Source organism: Vipera ursinii (assembly GCF_947247035.1).
Source record: "Vipera ursinii genome assembly, chromosome: 1".
Taxonomy (NCBI): Eukaryota; Metazoa; Chordata; class Lepidosauria; order Squamata; family Viperidae; genus Vipera; species Vipera ursinii.
In genome coordinates, this window is record NC_139512.1 from 196,085,705 (window position 1) to 196,103,921 (window position 18,217).

The following is an 18,217-nucleotide window of genomic DNA, read 5'->3' on the forward strand; positions in this document are numbered from 1 at the left end:
TTGGTCTGTTTAGGATGTTTTGAAGGGCTATAGTTGGCTTGTGTGCGATGCTGATTTCATGTGGTTGTAGTAGTCTGCTGATGGTTTCTGAGATATTCTTGATGTACGACAGTGTAATTCTTTTTAGGGTTTGTGTTGGCTGTGATGTATTGGGATGAATGGTCAAGGACTTTTTGATAAAGTTGTGTGGAAATCCATTTTATTGAAATGTGTTGTACAGACGCTCTATTTCCTTTTTCTGCTGTTCTGGATTGCTGCAGTGTGTCTGGGTCCTTACACAGCTTCTCTTGTGGGAGGTTGGGTTGTTGCTTTGGTAGTAGAACACCTGGTTAGTATGGGTAGTTTTTCTGTAGACTTGCATTTCTACTTTGCTATTTTGGTCTCTGCTGATCAGGATGTTCAGGAAGGGTAGCAAGTTGTTTTCTTCTTCCTTAGTCAACTGGATTCTTTAAAACTGATGGTTCTGTGAGTGCTCTCTAATTGGTCCTTTTTATTCTGGTGAAGGTGTCATCTACATATCTGATCCATATTTTCCGTTGTATTTGTAGAACTGCTATGGCTTCTAGATGTTGCATGACGACCTCTGCTATAAGGCCTTAAAGCGGTGATCCCATAGGTGTTCCTTTAATTTGTTGGTAAATATGTCCATCAGATTGGAAGTATGTAGTGAAGCAAAGGTTTATGAGATCCGTAATCCTGGGTGTTTCAATCTTTGTGTATTCAATTAAGTTAGGTGTGCTGTGGAGCAAAGCAGTCATGGATTCTTTGGCTAATCCTGGATCTATAGACGTGAACAGGCTGTGACATCAAATGAGACCATGATTTCTTCCTCCTTTATACTCACATCACCGACTGTTTGAAGACACTCTAGTGGAGTGTTAATGGAGTGTTGGCTTCCACTTGTGAGGTGCCCAATCTTTTTTGTTAATTCTTTTGCAATGTTGTAGGTGTCACTGGTAGTGATATGATTGGATGGAGGGGTACACCAGGTGTGTGTATTTTGGGGCGTCCATAGACGCATGGGAGGATGCAAGGGAGGATGGGTCTGCTGCTTCTCATCCCCCACTGTTCCTCTTTGATAATTTGGCCTTTCTTAGTGAAGTCACTGAGGGCTCTCTTGATCTGGTCGTCTTGTTTTTGTATTCTGTTAATGTTGATTGGGATGTAGATTTCTTGGTCCCCCAGTATTTTTTGCTTTTTGTAGGTATTGTGCTCTGTCCATAACAACTATGGTCCGGCCTTTGTTTGCAGGTAAGATGGTGATGGTCTGGTCCTCGTTTAGTTTTCTGAGGGCTGTTTTGTCTTGTTTTAAGTTGATTCTCTTCTTGTCTTCTGATCTGTGGAATGATGCTTTGTCTAATACTTTCTTGGACTTCTGTGGAAGCATGTATATCAGGGGTCTTCAAACTTGGCCCTTTTATGACTTGTGGACTTCAACTCCCAGAATTCCTCAGCCAGCATGCTGGCTGAGCTGAGGAATTCTGGGAGTTGAAGTCCACAAGTCATAAAAGGGCCAAGTTTGAAGACCCCTGACATTGTATATCCTCCCTCTCGCCGCGCCTCCTCCTCCTTTTTCGTCAGCTAACGGCTCGCTCTTTCCCTTTCGGCCCGGGAAGGACCCCTCCCCCTGAGAGACCGCTCGGACCTAAATCCCGACGCAGCGAGGCCGCAGCTAGCGATCAGAGCTACGGCAACCCGCCCCGTCTAACCGAGGGAGCCGATTTTGGATTGGCTGGCTCTCCGCGTATCCAATTTCAGCGCCGAAGGAGCTGATTGGAAAAGGAAGCAATCCCGCGGAGGATGGGAGTGCGCCTGCGCGCAGCCTGCCCGGGCGAAGGAGCCTTTTTTTTTTAAATTATTATTATTGTTGCACTCGAGGGGGGTTTGGCCGTCGGCGGAGGCTTTCCGAGGCGGAGGAGTTAGAAGCGACCTACGGTGGCAGGCTCTCCTTGGTCTCCCAGGTAAAGACGGTGCTTTTTCTGAGCTTTCCGAGTCGGGGCCAAGCAGTTTTTTGGAGGGGCCTGAAATTGCTGCTGTAGTGACGGCGTGAAATGGTGCCTCTTTTATCTTGCGAGAACAGAATCGGGCCCAGAGCCCCCGTGTATGGATCGTCTGTATGCCGGGAGGAAGCGGGGACGGCTTTTCCTTTTTCGAGCGGGAAACGGCAGCAGATCTGCAAGTTGATAGCAACTGGAGGGTGCCTTTTGTTCTGTAGCCCTGCCTTCTTACTTAACTTGGGCATCTCAGACTGTGTTGCAAGTGTGGCAGCCGGTTTCGCTCGGTGGGCAAAACACGGGGGCAGGGAGCACGGGGGCGTCTAGTTTTCCGCCTGGCTTGCATAATTTTGCTTCGATAAAGCCTGTTTGTTGCATGCGTGTACGGCTCGCTCCCACGTATTCCGTTCTTCTTGATCGGCCGAGTCTGTCTTAGTTGTGTAAGTGCGAGGGGGTCTTTCTGATGGCTTCAGATCATGCAGCTGGACCACCTGTGGAGTTTTAATATCTGCACCCAGATAGAATTCCTCCGACGGCAGTCAAAGCGTCCAGAAATTCCGGGAACGCTACGAATCCAGGGGCTTGGTTAGCTGTGTGGGAGAGATTGGCAGCTCGATTCTGTTAGGGAAAAAACACACACACACACAAAACAGAAGAGGCATTGTAAAGCAATGCGTTGATTTCCTTCTCTCCCACGCAACCTATCCCATGTTGTTCTACGATTTGTATAGCAAGTCTTAAACAAACAAAAAAATTAATATAAATCTATCTATCTATCTATCTATCTATCTATCTATCTATCTATCTATCTATCTATCTATCTATCATCTATCTATCTATCTATCTATCATCTATCTATCATCTATCTATCTATCATCTATCTATCTATCTATCATCTATCTATCTATCTGTATGTCTGTCTGTCTGTCTGCTCTCTGTTCATCCTGCTAGAGAATTATAGAAAAACGAAATCCAACACTGATACTTTATGAAGCTGATATTTTATGAAGACCAGAGTCAGAAATAAAGTTTGCTAAAACTGTTCATCGTGGCTAAAAATTTGGAGTGAAACTGGAAAGTATGATTTGCTTATATACAGAGTTAGGCTATTCTTAATTGGAGTGTGGAAGAAGTCTATAGACATTCAAAGTGTACTGTAAAACCCCTTTTCTAAACCTGGCTGAGAAGAATTGACAAAGGAACAAAAACTGATCTTAAGGTTTTTTTCAAGCCATGTAAAATGGAGCTGTTGGTTTAATCTGTTTACATGTTAGTAAGCTATTACATCTTTGGGTAGGTGGAAAATTGGTTAACCAAGAAAAGTGGAAATACAGGTAGTCCTTGGCTTACAACAGTTCATTTAGTGATCCCTGAAAAAAGTGACTTATGACCATTTTTCACGCTTACGACCATTGCAGCACCCCCATGGTCACATGATCAAAATTCAGATGCTTGGCAACTGGTTCATATTTATGACAGTTGCAGTATCATGTGATCATATGATCATCTACTGTAACCTTTGGCTTATTTCCATCATTTACGTTTCCATCTGTTTTTGCCAATTTCGTCCCTCCCGGCTGTCTGATTGTTACTGATGGCCTTTACATTGGTTTATTCTGTGGCTGAATTGCTAGCCCTGAGGGAGTCCCCCCCCTCTCAGGAATGGCCTTCTAACCTGTGTCACCTTTTTCTTAATGACGGGTCTTGGGACCCCGAGAGGTGGCATGGCACAAAGAGGATGTTACAGGGTTTTTAATGTAAATTTTTTAATGGGTTAGGGAGGGGGGAGGAATGTAAGATTCGGCTAAAATGTGGGGAGGCTCTGCTGGATCAAGTTCAGTCCAGGTTGGCTGAGGGTCGCAGCGGTGGGGGAATGGGGTGGAGGGTTCTCGGGGCTCGGGGGGAAGGGGTGGGGACAGCGATCCCCACGGTGATCAGGAATGGCGGCAGATGGATGAACAGAGGGCCATACCGAAACCTGGGAGTGCACCACCGCTGTCTTCGAGCGGTTGCACGCTCCAACCCTCTGGTTTCAACCTGCTTTCCCAGGGGTGTGGGAGGGCAGACCCCTGGGCTCAGGCTGGTTTATTTGAATGCCAGGTCTGTGGTGAATAAAGCTCCCCTCATCCGGGAAGTGATTGAGGAGGAAGGCGCGGACCTGGCATGCGTTACGGAAACTTGGTTGGGCCCGGAAGGAGGGGTTCTTCTGATTGAATTGTGCCCACCAGGTTTCCGTGTGCTGCACCAGCCTCGGGCTCAGGGTAGGGGCGGTGGGGTGGCAGTTGTCATTAAGGAGGCCCTTTGTCCGCGGGAGGCCTCTGCCCCTCAGATAGACGGGTGTGAGTCTCACCTTCTGGGGTGGGGCCCTGGAGGTCAGTTGGGCCTGTTGCTCGTGTACCTATCTCCCAGCTGTGTGACAACGGCCCTGCCCGGGCTACTTGACACTCTCTCAGGGTTGGCGGTTGAGTTTCCCAGACTTATTGTTCTGGGTGATTTCAACCTACCTTCCCTGGGGGGGGCATCGGGGGTGGCTTGAGAGTTCATGGCTTCCATGATGGCCATGGACCTGACCCAGATAATTCAGGGTCCGACTCATGAGCGGGGAAACGTGCCTGACCTTATTTTTATCTCTGGGCAGTGGCTTAATGATCTGGGTGGGGGTTCCCCAACTGTTTGACCCCTTTCATGGACCGATCATTATCTCCTACGGCTTGGCCTCCGTTATGCCACCTCCCATCTCTGGGATGTGGAACCAACTCGGTGGTTCTGCTCCAGGCGCCTGATGGATCTGGAAAGGTTCCAGACGGCGCTTGGGTTGATTCCTGCCTCCCTTTCCCACAGCCTGGTCGGGACCTTGGTGGACGCCTGGCAACGGGCTGCCTCTGAGGCTCTCAACCGTGTTGTGCCTTTGCGGCCTCTGACTCGGCGCAGGTCCCGGTTAGCCCCTTGGTTCTCCGTGGACCTGCGAGAGATGAAGCGCCGGAGGAGGGGCCTAGAGAGCAGTTGGAGATCCAGTCGGTCCGAATCTGACCTAGCACAGTTAAGATCTTTTATTAGATCTTATCTTGTGGCAATGGAAGTGGCAAAGTGTGCTTACTTCACCACTCTCATTGCGTCCGCAGATAATTGCCCGGCCGCCCTGTTTAGAGTGACCCGTTCCCTATTGAATCAGGGGACGAGGGAGGACCCTTTGCGGGGACGAGTTGAGGAATTTAGTCAGCATCTGCTGGACAAAATCGCTCAGATCCGGACTGGCCTGGACTCTGAATGGGCAGTATCTGACGGGGGGGAAGCGACAGGTCTTGTTGATACCATTTGGGAGGAGTTCAACCCTGTGACTCCGGATGAAGTGGACAGAATCATGGGAAGACTGAGTGCCGCCACATGTTTGTTGGACCCGTGTCCCTCCTGGCTGGTGTATGCGACTCGGGAGGTTATACGAGGCTGGCTCCAAGTGGTTATCAATGCTTCTTTGAGTGAGGGGTGCTTCCCTGCCGCCTTGAAGGAGGCGGTGGTGAGGCCCCTCCTCAAGAAGCCTGTCCTGGACCCAGCTAATTTGAACAACTTTCGTCCTGTCTCCAACCTTCCCTTTATTGCGAAGGTTGTTGAGAGCGTGGTGGTGCGGCAGCTCCCGCTGGTTCTGGAGGAAACTGAGTATCTGGACCCGTGCCAATCGGGTTTCAGGCCCGGGTACAGCACGGAGACGGCATTGGTCGTGCTGGTGGATGATCTCTGGCGGGCCCGGAATAGGGGTTATTCCTCAGTCCTGGTCCTATTAGACCTCTCAGCGGCTTTTGATACCATCAACCATGGTATCCTGCTGCAACGTCTCGAGGGGTTGGGAGTGGGAGGCACCGTTTTACCATGGTTCTCCTCCTACTTCTCGGGCCGTTCGCAGTCGGTGTTGGCAGGGGGGCAGAGGTCGACCCCGAGGCCCCTCACTTGTGGGGTGACGGGTCGGTCCTCTCCCCCCTCCTGTTCAACATCTATATGAAGCTGCTGGGTGAGATCATCCGTGGTTTCGGAGTAAGGTACCCTCAATATGCTGATGATAAGCAGCTTTTCATCTCTACCCCGAACCAACCTAGTGATGCCCTCGAGGTGATGTCCCGTTGCCTGGAAGCGGTACGAGTCTGGATGGGGAAGAACAGGCTCCAACTCAACCCGGCAAAGACCGAGTGGCTATACGTACCGGCATCTCGGGTAATCCAGGATATTCCATCTTTGGTTATGTGGGGAGAGACGTTACCCCCTGTTGAAAGGGCGCACAACTTAGGCATCCTCCTGGATGCATGACTCAGTTTAGAAGATCATATAGGAGCCGTGGCCAGGGGGGCATTTGCCCAGGTTCGCCTGGTACGCCAGTTGCGCCCCTATCTGGACTGAGATGCCCTGCGTACAGTCACTCATGCACTCGTTACCTCCTGTATAGACTACTGCAATGCTCTTAATGGGACTGCCCTTGAAGACCACCCGAAGGCTTCAACTGGTGCAGAATGCGGTTGCGCGGGTTGTGATGGGAGCATCCCGATACTCCCATATTACACCCCTCCTGCGTGAACTGCATTGGTTACCAGTTGCCCTCCGGGTGAGATTTAAGGTGCTGGTTCTTACCTATAAAGCCCTACAGGGCTTAGGTCTGGGATATTTGCAGGACCATCTGCTGCCAGGAACGACTGCCCATCGCCCTATGCGCTCACACAGGGAGGGCCTCCTCAGGGTGCTGTCGGCCAGACAATGTTGACTGGCGACCCCCAGGGGGAGGGCCTTCTCTGTGGGGGCACCTGCCCTTTGGAATCAACTCCCCTTGGAGCTCCGGATGGCCCCGGATCTCCGTTCCTTTCGTCGCGACCTTAAAACATGGCTTTTTCAACAGGCCGATCTGGACTGATGAAAGGGAGGTTTTCTTAATTCTGTTTTACTGTGTTTTTAATCGGACTATTTATGGGATGATTTGATTTAATATCTTTTAATGTTTGTATTTTGTGTTTTTATTGTTGTTAGCCGCCCTGAGTCCTTTGGGAGATAGGGCGGCATACAAATCCCATCCATCCATCCATCCATCCATCCATAAATAAATAAATAAATAAATAATAACAAACAAACAAACACCCTCTGACAAGTAAAGTCAATGGAGGAACAAGATTCACTTAACCTTATTACTAACTTAGCTGCAGTGATTCACTTAATTGTGTCAAGAAAAGTTGTAAAATGGGGCAAAACTCACTTAACAAATATCTCACTTAGCAACAGAAATTTTGGGCTCAGTTATGGTTGTAAGTCGAGGACTACCTGTAATATATTTTCTGTCCCTAAACTGAATCAGAATTAACCAGTGCTGAAAGAATCCATACTGTGAAAACCATAGTCTTACCTTGGATGGTATAAAATTCTTTTTCCCATCAAACCTTATTGTAGAATTGCTAATGTTGGTAACTCCTATAGAAAACCAAGTACGGTAGATGCCAGTATATGGGTGATCTCAAAAACGTTGAGTGGGATTGAGCCTGTTCTACAATGGAATAGCAGGACTGTAGATAAACCAGAAAATTAGCTTTCTCAGTGGTATTTTTTCAATAGCAAGATACTTCTTTTTGCCATGAAAACCTATATAGAGTGCCCATATAATCAAAAGAAATAAAGAAAAATACTTGATAAGAGAGTCCCATTTGCAATTCTACAGTATTGTAATTAGCCGCTGCTGAAATGATATACATCCACTTTTTAGAAGTACTTTCTATGTTGTTGACAAGATATTTGGGTTTTTTTTCTTTGTTTTGTGGTGTTTTGTTACTTTAAAAAGCAATAAAAGAATACATTTTTAAAAATGTAGGAACATCCATTTATATAATACTCATTAATAACTGGCATTGATATTGCAATCATTTTGGCACTCTGGCAAACAACCTGGAGCTTAAAGGTAATTTTTAAATATGTAGCTTCCAAATGGAAATCATTTGGATCATTAAGATATCTGTTTGTATACTTTTTTATTTTATTTTTTATTTTAATTCCATTTATATCCTGCCCTTCTCTGAAGACTCAGGGCAATGCTGAATAGCAACTTTCTTAAAAAATAATTATACCCTAGAATTCTTCAGAGGCTCATTGCAGGAATCTCTTTTTTTTCCTTTAAAGGAAAACCTTGTGTATCAAAACATTTAAATCTGAAATAACAGTTAGATACTAGCATTTAGGTAGTCCTCAACCTGTGACCACAATTGGAGTAGTTGTTAAGTGAGTAAAATTAATTTTACAACCTTTTTTTAATCACGTTAAGCAGATCACTGTGATTGTTAAGTGAATCATGCAGTTAAGTGAATCCAGCTTCCTTGGTTGACTTTGCTTGTCAGAAGCTGGCTGGGAAGATTGCAGATGGTGATCATGTGACCCCAGGGCGTTGCAACCATCATAAATACATGCCCTCTGCCAAGTGCCCAGATTTTGATGCAGTGATCATGGGGACGCTACAACGCTCCCTTAAGTCACTTTTCAGTGAGCAATATTCACATTTCAGCAGTGTGAAGCTGTTTCTGATCCACATCCTACTTGGTTTTTTCCCCCAGGTTCAGTTTACATAAATAAAAACTACAGTTGTTAGATTTGTGAATCCAGGATTGAAATGGCAATTTGTAATGGTGGGTTGATACAGAGTGAATGGATAAATCAGTTTCGTTCAGGTTCCTACAGCAGTTTAAAGTTGTAATCTTCATAAAAGTTTGTAAAGTGCTGTGTAAGTGAAAATATATTTATGAAGTTTTTTTTCCCTTTAGCATTTTAAGGTTGTGGCCGTGGCTCTGATTGTATAATGTGATGGATAATGAACTTATTTAATCAAGAGAAGCCTGTGGTAGTTTTAAGAATACAGGGGAAAAATACACAGTGCTTATTACTAATAATTATTAATATCCTGTGTTCCTGTGGGAATCTCGGTCAAAGTTTTCGTTGAATGATTATAAAAATTAATTCTTCCTAATCTTAATTCCTAGGGACGCGGTGGCTCAGTGGGTTAGGACGCTGAGCTTGTCGATCAGAAGGTCGGCAGTTTGGCGGGTCGAATCCCGAGTGCCGCGTAACAGAGTGAGCGCCTGTTACTCATCCCAGCTTCTCCCAACCTAGCAGTTCGAAAGCACGTAAAAATGCAAGTAGAAAAATAGGGACCACTATGGTGGGAAGGTAACAGCGTTCCGTGCGCCTTTGGCGTCTAGTCATGCTGGCCACATGACCACGGAGACGTCCTCGGATAAGTGCTGGCTCTTCGGCTTTGAAACGGAGATGAGCACCGGCCCCTAGAGTTGGAAACGACAAGCACACACCTTTACCTTTACCTTTAATCTTAATTCCTATCCTTGGACTATCTTGAGCTCCCACAATGGTGGAATAGCAGATCCTCAAATAATAAATATTTGGAAAAGGACATTGAATATGATCTTGTTTCATGCTTGTGATAGAGGTCCATAAATGCTTACTTTACTTTTTTGCACTTTTAGAGGATTGCCACCCGTTCAGAGCTGCAACTTTCTGATTCCTTTTGGGAGCACCATCTCTTTAAGCTGATTTATTGTGCAAGCAGTGCAAAATACTTGAAGCATTTATTTGCTTTTATTTTTTGTAATATTAAGATTGCAGTGTGCTGTTTGTTTCTGATAATCCACTTGGAGATTGTGTTATCTTCACGATTATATTATTATTACGTCATACAGTCAGTGCTATCATGGAGGCAAAGGGAGCATTCTTACCACCTTTGCCCTTAGCGTGTGTGTGTGTGTGTGGGGGAGAACAGGAAAGAATTGTCATTCCAAACTAACCAAGGAGTTCTCCCAGGCCTTGATATATCCTCTGTCATTTTCAGTGCCTGCCAGCACAGAGTATCAAAATAGCATATGGGCCTTCCTGTTAACATATTTTGTCTCCTTGTAAAATCTCTAATGGAGGGTCAAAAATCTTCTTGGCCTGTGATGTTTCGATTCTCAGTTCTGATTGGCTTCCAATTTTCTTGTTTATTGTCTTGAGTTACTTGACATGGAATCTGTCATGAGACTTTCGTGTCATAGCTGTGGACTTGAGATACAATAGAACAAAAGTAGAATGGTGGCCTTCATCAGATGCTTTTGCCTGGTGGCTTTGGTCCTTAAAGGTCACTACTGAAAAAAAATTCCAAGAAAGCTTATCCATATCATAGAATGCAGTATCAAGATTCTGGCTTTTCATGTATAAGGACGGTCCTAAAATATTCTGTATGTTATAACTATTATTGTGAGCAGCTAAAGTTGATAATAAGAGGACTGGCCTGTTGAGCCAGTTGAAAGGATTACATCATCAATCATACGGTAGTCTCCCATAGTGGATAGGTAGAAGCTCTTGGGAAATCTACAGGGTGAACATACACTGTCTTACATCTTCTATTTCTGCAACTGAACGCTGTTGCCTTCCCACCGGAGTGGTCCCTATTTTTCTACTTGCATTTTTACGTGCTTTCGAACTGCTAGGTTGGCAGAAGCTGGGACGAGTAACAGGCGCTCACTCTGCTATGTGGCACTCAGGATTCGACCCACCAAACTGCTGACCATCTGATTGACAAGCTCAGCGTCCTAACCCACTGAGCCACCGCGTCCCTTTTATAGATGTAGATAGATAGATAGATAGATAGATAGATAGATAGATAGATAGAGATGTATAGAGATAGAGATATATAGATATCTCTATCCTCCATCTCTATAGATAGATAGATAGATAGATAGATAGATAGATAGATAGAGAGAGAGAGAGAGAGAGATAGAGAGATAGCCTTATTCTGATAGATACATATAGAGATATAGATGATATATAGATATAGATAGCCTTATTTTCAAAGGTAAATAGAGTCACAGTCGCTGTCTTTTCCTCCACGAATCTGTGAATCTCCTTTTAAAACTGTTTTAACTGTGCTGAATGAAAGCAAAAGGCGTGTTGAATGCCTAGAGAACTTTCACTTCAATTCAGTAGCTTTGCATTAGTAGGAGAAAGAAGCAGAGGGCAAAGGGTCTCGGATCTGGAAGGCTTCCTCCGGTTGCGCTACAGCAGACTCCTTCTTTTGAAGCAAGCCAGCACCGCTTTCCCCAGAAAGCTCTTTTGAACAACTTTTGCCAAGTGTGAATTAAATTTTTCACGGAATGCTAATCTCCTGAGCTGTTTGTTGCCACTGATCTTGCTGGCAGGAATGGGCGAATGCATAAAGAGGGGTGGTTGTTCAGAAAGACTCATTGTTACTTCTGGTATCAGGGAAGACAAAACTTTGCCTTGAGGTGCATAATAATTGTACTTGCCGAATAGTTCTTTGTACCAGTTGGTGAAGTCCTGGCGGATTAAATGGAGTCCATGTGGCCTGCAGCAGCTTTATACAGGGTCTGAGCATTCTGACGCCTCCCAAGACCCAGCATGGCTAATGGCAAAGGCCTGTGGGAGCTTTGGTTCAGATGTCTGACTAGTTCTACAGGAAGCAGAGGTGTCTTTGAGGGCTCGGTAGCTTTATAAGCAGGGCTGGCATGAGATCAGATTGGTTGCCAGCCGACTTGGATATGTTATGTGGTAGGGAGGCAGATCATTGTTGCGGTAAGCAACAATAGTCCCAGCATATTTGAGGAGAAACTTTTGTGGGCTTTAATACTGCAGCTTCGATTGTACACAGGCAGGACATGAAGATAGCTTGGAACGAAACATAAATGCTCATTGCTTGGTGGAGCCTTGGTGGAGCAGTGGGCTAATGCCTCCTTAAGTAACACCAGCTGCCTGCAATTAGTGCAGGTTCGCATCCCACCAGGCTCAAGGTTGACTCAGCCTTCCATCCTTCCGAGGTAGGTAAAATGAGACCCAGATTGTTGGGGGCAATTAAGCTAACTTTGTAATAATGCCGCTTGGGCGATGGGGGGCGAAAGCCCTAATAAGCAGGCATATACATAGAATGAAGGCTACTGCTAAGCACATTTGATTTGTGCTTAGATTGTAAGCCGCCCCGAGTCTTCGGAGAAGGGCGGGATATAAATGGGATTAAAATAAAAAATAAAAATAAATAAATTTTAACGGAGACTGTACTTGAGGAATTATCCTGCATTTTACACTTTCTGACAGATTTGCTCTTTCAGAGGGCGCACATAAAGTGATACATAGGAAGACGTTTACCTATGATGAAATCCAAGCCTTTTGTTTTCAATATCTGCCTGTGATCATACTGGTGACAAGTCTGCTTGTTCCTTGATGAGTGGGGACCCCACACAGCAGTTTTCCTAGAAATGAGTCTGTGACTGAGCAGTATCTTGTTCATCCTTAAGCGCCAGGCTAATAGTCTCAGTTGTTTCTTTGTTAAGAAATGAAATTTGAGTTAAAACAACAGCCTGAGGAAGCGAATTATTTAATTTGAACCAGAAAATGCGCTTGACTGTTTTTGGCAAGTGTCAATTCTTTTGTTTCTTTTTGAATATATCTAATTGTTGTCTGCCTTTTTTTTCTGCACCCATCCTTTCCCTTTGGCTGCTGGTTTTGACAGAGATTCCTGTTTGAAAGAAGGTGGAAGCAAGTGTTTCCTGTCTGATGAGGATGTTACAGGAGATGGCAGATAGGAAGGGCAAAGTTGAGGATGCTCCTACAAATTGTAAGAGGAAGTGGGAAAGAAATTTGAAGGCTGCTGGTGTGGTTTTGGAACTGGTATGGTGATAATATGGATATCAGCTCTGAGAACACATTAGTCAATTTGAAACTGGTAGCATAATTTTTTTTAGGAATAACTTATCCTCAGCCTTTATACTCAACCGGGCATTATATTTAGACTGTGTACATACAGGTAGTCTTTGACTTACAACATTCAGTTTATTTATGACTGTTTAAAGTTACAACGGCACTGAAAAAAGTGACTTAGGATCGTTTTTTTCACTTATAATTGTTGCAGCATCCCCATGGTCATGTGATTAAAATTCAGCCACTTGGCAACTGAGTTATATTTATGACAGTTGCAGTGTCCCAGGATTATTTGATCAGCTTTTGCCACCTTCTGACAAGCAAAGTCATGGGGAAGCCAGATTCATTTAACAACTGTGTTACTAACTTAACTGCAGTGATTCACTTAACAACTGTGGCAAGAAAGGTCGTAAAATGGGGCAAAATTCACTTATCTGTCTCACTTAGCAACAGAAATTTTGGGCTCACTTGCAGTCGTAAGTCCAGGACCACCTGTATTTAGAATAGTGACATATGTGAATAACACAAAGGTCATTTGATTTGTTCTCTGTTTCTAAGGGATGTATGTACTAAGCCATGCCTCTATAGTATTAGGTTAAAAATTGGTGAAAACAATTCTGTTATAATCAGTGCCCCCCCACCCCAGCTTCCTTTTCTTTTCTCTCTGCTAGCCTGTCTATCTAGAACAGGGGTGTCAAACCCGCGACGTCACATGACGTCGTGCGACGTATCGGAGCTTTTTCCCCATTGCCGGCAATGGGGTCGGCGCAGTTTTGTCGTGGCGCGTCCGGCCCATGGGCCGGCAGTTTGACACCCCTGATCTAGAACTTTGTCCCAAGTGAACATGCATCCAGTTTAAAGTCTACAGTGAAATCAGCTGAATTTTCACATGAAGTTCAGTCCCACTGAAGCCAGCTCTGAGGAGAGGGCATAACAATGCAAGCTTAGTGCTTAGAAAATAATTATCTTGGGTTTTATGTCATTGTTTCAGATTTGGGATTGAAGTACTGAAATTAAACACATCTGTTTTTATAGATGACTTCAGAGGTAAAAAAAAGTCTCCTTTAGATGCTGTGGGAGGGTCAGGTGTGATAGGTAAAGTCATGCAGGACTAGACTTGTGTTGCCTTGAGTTAATTAGGAAGAGTCATTAGCTCTCGGATGCAGAAGATAAAGAGCTGACCCTTAAAGTGATCCTCGACTTACATGTGACAGTGACCAATTTTACGACCTTTTTTGCGGTGGCCCTTAACAAATCAATCCATTTTATCCAATTAGCATTTTTTGCCAGAAACCCGAAGTAAATGCCAAAAATTATAGTCAGGTGACAGTGGGATGCTGGTAAATGCAATGTCTATGAGGTGGGAACTCGTCAGAACTCCAAAACCTGGTCATAAGTAACTATGTGTGTGTTTGTGTGGGAGGTGTCTGTCATAACTTTGAACAGTTGCGAAGGAAGGACTATGTAAAAGAATGGAGAACAAAAGCTCCATACTTATAAGAGGAAACTGATTGTACTGTTTTCTGGTGTTTGTGTAAGGAATCAAAAACGTAATTATTTTTGGTGCTTTTTAACAGATTGTACCAAAAAACCCTCAAAGTACCTGGAAAGAAAGTCACTCATTTACAAAATCCTTAATGGCAATGACATGCGGCATTTTAGCAGAAGTGATTTGTACTCTGAAAAGCAGCAGGTAAGGGTACTTTTTATCTGAATTATGCTAATCACCTTACTGCAAAAGAATGTATGTATTTTTTTAAAAAAAAATAAATATTGCCATTGGTGTATTATATAAGGTAAAGGTTCCCCTGCACATGTGTGCTAGTCGTTTCTGACTCTAGGGGCCGGTGCTTATCTCCGTTTCAAAGCCAAAGAGCCAGCGCTTGTCCGAGGACATCTCCGTGGTCATGTGGCCGGCATGACTAGACACCAAAGGCGCACGGAACGCTGTTACCTTCCCACCGTAGTGGTCCCTATTTTTCTACTTGCATTTTTATGTGCTTTCGAACTGCTAGGTTGGCAGAAGCTGGGACGAGTAACAGGCGCTCACTCTGTTACGCGGCACTCGGGATTCGACCCGCCAAACTGCCAACCTTCTGATCAACAGGCTCAGCGTCCTAACCCACTGAGCCACCGCGTCCCTGGTGTATTATATAGAGGTTCATAAAAGGGATGTGTACCCTTTAGACACTTAGCAGGATCAGCATTTCTTTGTGGTTATCTTGGGTGTTTTACATAAAAAAATATGTTCCTAGCATGTTCGTTGATAAGATTTCTCTGGCCCTCTAGCTTGTATACTTCTGAAAGTAAAGGTGTGGAAATACATTTGTTTCCTCTTCTAGGCAAGGGCATGGTTAGCGTATCTTTCATTTTATTCTGCACCTAGGTCAGGGGTAGGCAACCTCGGCTCTTTTATGACTCATGGACTTCAACTCCCAGAATTCCTAAGTCAGCTGACTCAGGAATTCTGGGAGTTGAAGTCCATGAGTCATAAAAGAGCCGAGGTTGCCTACCCCTAGGTGAACAGTGATGCCGATGGATTGTATTTCTCATTCTGCATTGGGCACAACTATTCGATGTTGCGGTACTAGTGTTATGAATATCTTAACAGGAGTGTTGGTTTCTACCATAAATACAACTGTTGGAGACTTTGATCATTAATGTTTTGTTACTTAGTCTCTAGTGGCAAAAAGGAGAATGCTGGAAAGATAAAAGTCATATGAAATATTGCCAAACACTAAACTCCCTGATAAAATACCTGGAGTAAATAGTTGGAGCAATACTTATGCCCATGTATATTTTATATCTCCTCCCTGTGAAAAATTGAAACTTTGGTTAGATGATACTATGCAGGATGATAGCTTAATTAATATAAAGCAGGTTGCCTCTACTTCTTTTCTGCTGCCCTGCAGTTAGATTCTCCATTTATTTTTCTTCCTTTGGTTTTCTGTTTCATGCAGATCTATAACAATCCTAATTTGGGGGTTGTTTTTATACCAGTACAGATTTAAATAGAAGTACTGTTTTTATTCTGTTTTAATAAGAGATATTAGTCTTCTCCAGAGCTCTTGATTACAAAACTATTGCAGGTCTGTTCTTCTCCAAAGAAAATGTGAATAGTTTTTCACAACTATGGCTCTGTCTGTACATCATGCTAAGGTGTAAGACATCTTGGAGACAGTTATGCTGTTCCAGATTGTATTGAATGGCTCTGAAACAGAATGGATATCAAGCTTAGTGTGATGTGAAAGTGTGGGACCTGGGCTTCATTTTCCTGGAAAGTACCAGAGAATAAAGCCATTAGCTGAGTAAAGCACATCATTCTTTGTCCTTTAATATAATTTGTCCCTTGTTGTGTGGCTCCTGCAGCTGGTTTGTCAAACAGGAATTGAGTGGGTATATTTGCATATTAGGGACGTGGTGGCTCAGTGGGTTAGGACGCTGAGCTTGTCGGTCAGAAGGTCGGCAGTTTGGCGGGTCGAATCCCAAGTGCCGCGTAGCAGAGTGAGCGCCTGTTACTCATCCCAGCTTCTGCCAACCTAGCAGTTCGAAAGCACGTAAAAATCCAAGTAGAAAAATAGGGACCACTTCGGTGGGAAGGTAACAGCCTTCCCTGCGCCTTTGGCCTCTATCATGCTGGCCACATGACCACGGAGACGTCCTCGGACAAGCGCTGGCTCTTCGGCTTTGAAACGGAGATGAGCACCGGCCCCTAGAGTTGGAAACGACTAGGACGCATGTGCGGGGGAACCTTTACCTTTATCTTTTAATTTGCACATTCTTAGCTTTCTGCCATACATGATATGGTGCTATGTTTAAAATAATGCACATTTTATATGGCACCTAATGTATCTTATGAATCTCTGGAATTTGGGTGGCATATACGTTTAATTAAAAAAAAATCCATCTACTGATGGATAGAGCAGTCGCAGCTCACGGCTTAAATCCATGTAAATATCGACTTAATGCTTGTGAGTTAAGCTAAAGATAGTTCGCTACTCTGAATTAAATGTCCGGGAATATGACGTTTCTTTTTCGTTTTCCCCTTTATGAAACAAAACTGTTCAGAGGAATACAGTGAGGAGCTCTGATGGAACTAAGCCATTTCACGGTATGCTGGAAATTCCAGGAGTTCTCCCAACAAAAGTTCCAGGCGCTACTTGTTTCAGTTCTGCTGCCAGATCCATTAGCAATCCTGATACCGACTGTAGGAGACAAGCACTAGTTATCCCTTATTCGTCCACTCCAAGGCATTTGCCAGGTAAAAGAAGCCCACATTTCAGTGCCAAAATGTCTGTATTGCCTAGAAGTTTCAGCTCCTTACAACCTCTGGAGGACACCGGTTTTGAACCGCAGGAATTGAAAAGATCAAGAAGTGTTTCAGCTACTGGGGCCTGTCCATCGTATGAAACGCCTGTCCCTTGGCATCAGAGCAGTCTGACTGACTATGACGAAAGTCCCAAACTGGGCAGGCAGAAACTAACACCCGCCAGAAGCTGCTCTATAGCGGGGCAAACGAGAAGAATGTCCTCCTTCCAGGCTGATTACTGGGCTTGTGCAATACCTGATTCTCTACCACCATCACCAGACCGTCAGTCCCCGCTTTGGAATCCTAATAAAGAATACGAGGACTTGCTTGATTATACTTACCCTTTACGGCCCAAATACAAGCTTGCCAAAAACCTCAAAGATTCCATCGTCCACGATTCTGGAATTGATCTTGATAGCCTCTCCATTTCCCCTGAGGGTACCTTGAAGTCTGTGAGTATGTGGGACCCAGAACACCAAACCAGGGAGAGCCCTACTGCTCTGCAGAGACTTTCAAGTCCTTTCTCGAAAAAGCTGGAATGCTCCGTTCCAGTTTCTCAGCACAGAATATCACCCGTTGGGAAAATGTCCCTGGCAGGTGGCGAAATTGGCCTTTCTGGAGGGATGTCACCTAGTTTATCTCCTAGATGCCTCGAGCCACCTAATTCCCCTTTTGTAATTGAGCAAGGATGCCACAAAAATAGACACGAGTGTCTTTTGAGGAGAACGGCTGCTAGGGGAAACGTCTTGCGCTCTACAAGTATATTGCCCTTACAGAAAGGATGTGCCAGTGATGATGAATATCTCTCCTTACCACCTAGACTCAAGGAGTTAGAGACATTGGCACAGCAGCTAACTGATCTTACACTGACTATAAAGAAGCCGGAACATGGCCAGGAACTAGATGACTTCCCCTGCATCAGTGTGAATGGGCAGCAGCTTCTGCCAGAGATTCAAGGAGACAGTGATGGCAATGAGAGCCAGTGGGAATTGTACTCTGACTCTTTCCATACGTGCAGTTTCCAAGAACCTGATGAAATGGATCAAACCAGCAAGGACCATGAAAATGAGCCAAGGGAAGCTGCTGGCACTGATTTTCTTGAAATGAGATGCCCAGAGTTCTTTTCTATCCAGGAAGAAAAGAAGGACCGTTACTCTCTTGCACAGTGTATTAAGGTAATTTTTTAAAAACCTAAATCTGAACG

General features: G+C 44.6%; 1 protein-coding gene across 6 annotated transcripts in view; it reads left to right on the top strand.

The window, feature by feature from the left end:
• Positions 1-18,217, top strand: part of CEP68 (centrosomal protein 68) — a 30,396-nt gene that overhangs the window by 1,173 nt on the left and 11,006 nt on the right. For 5 of the 6 annotated variants that reach the window (XM_083349253.1, XM_083349255.1, XM_083349251.1 and 2 more), the window contains exons 1-3: positions 1,691-1,961; positions 14,282-14,397; positions 16,773-18,188. In XM_083349253.1, coding sequence (XP_083205379.1) covers positions 14,353-14,397; positions 16,773-18,188 — 1,461 coding nt within the window. In that variant the 5' untranslated portion in view covers positions 1,691-1,961; positions 14,282-14,352. Of the gene's footprint in view, positions 1-1,690; positions 1,962-14,281; positions 14,398-16,772; positions 18,189-18,217 lie in introns of those variants that run through there. The other variant, XM_083349252.1, reaches the window with a different exon arrangement.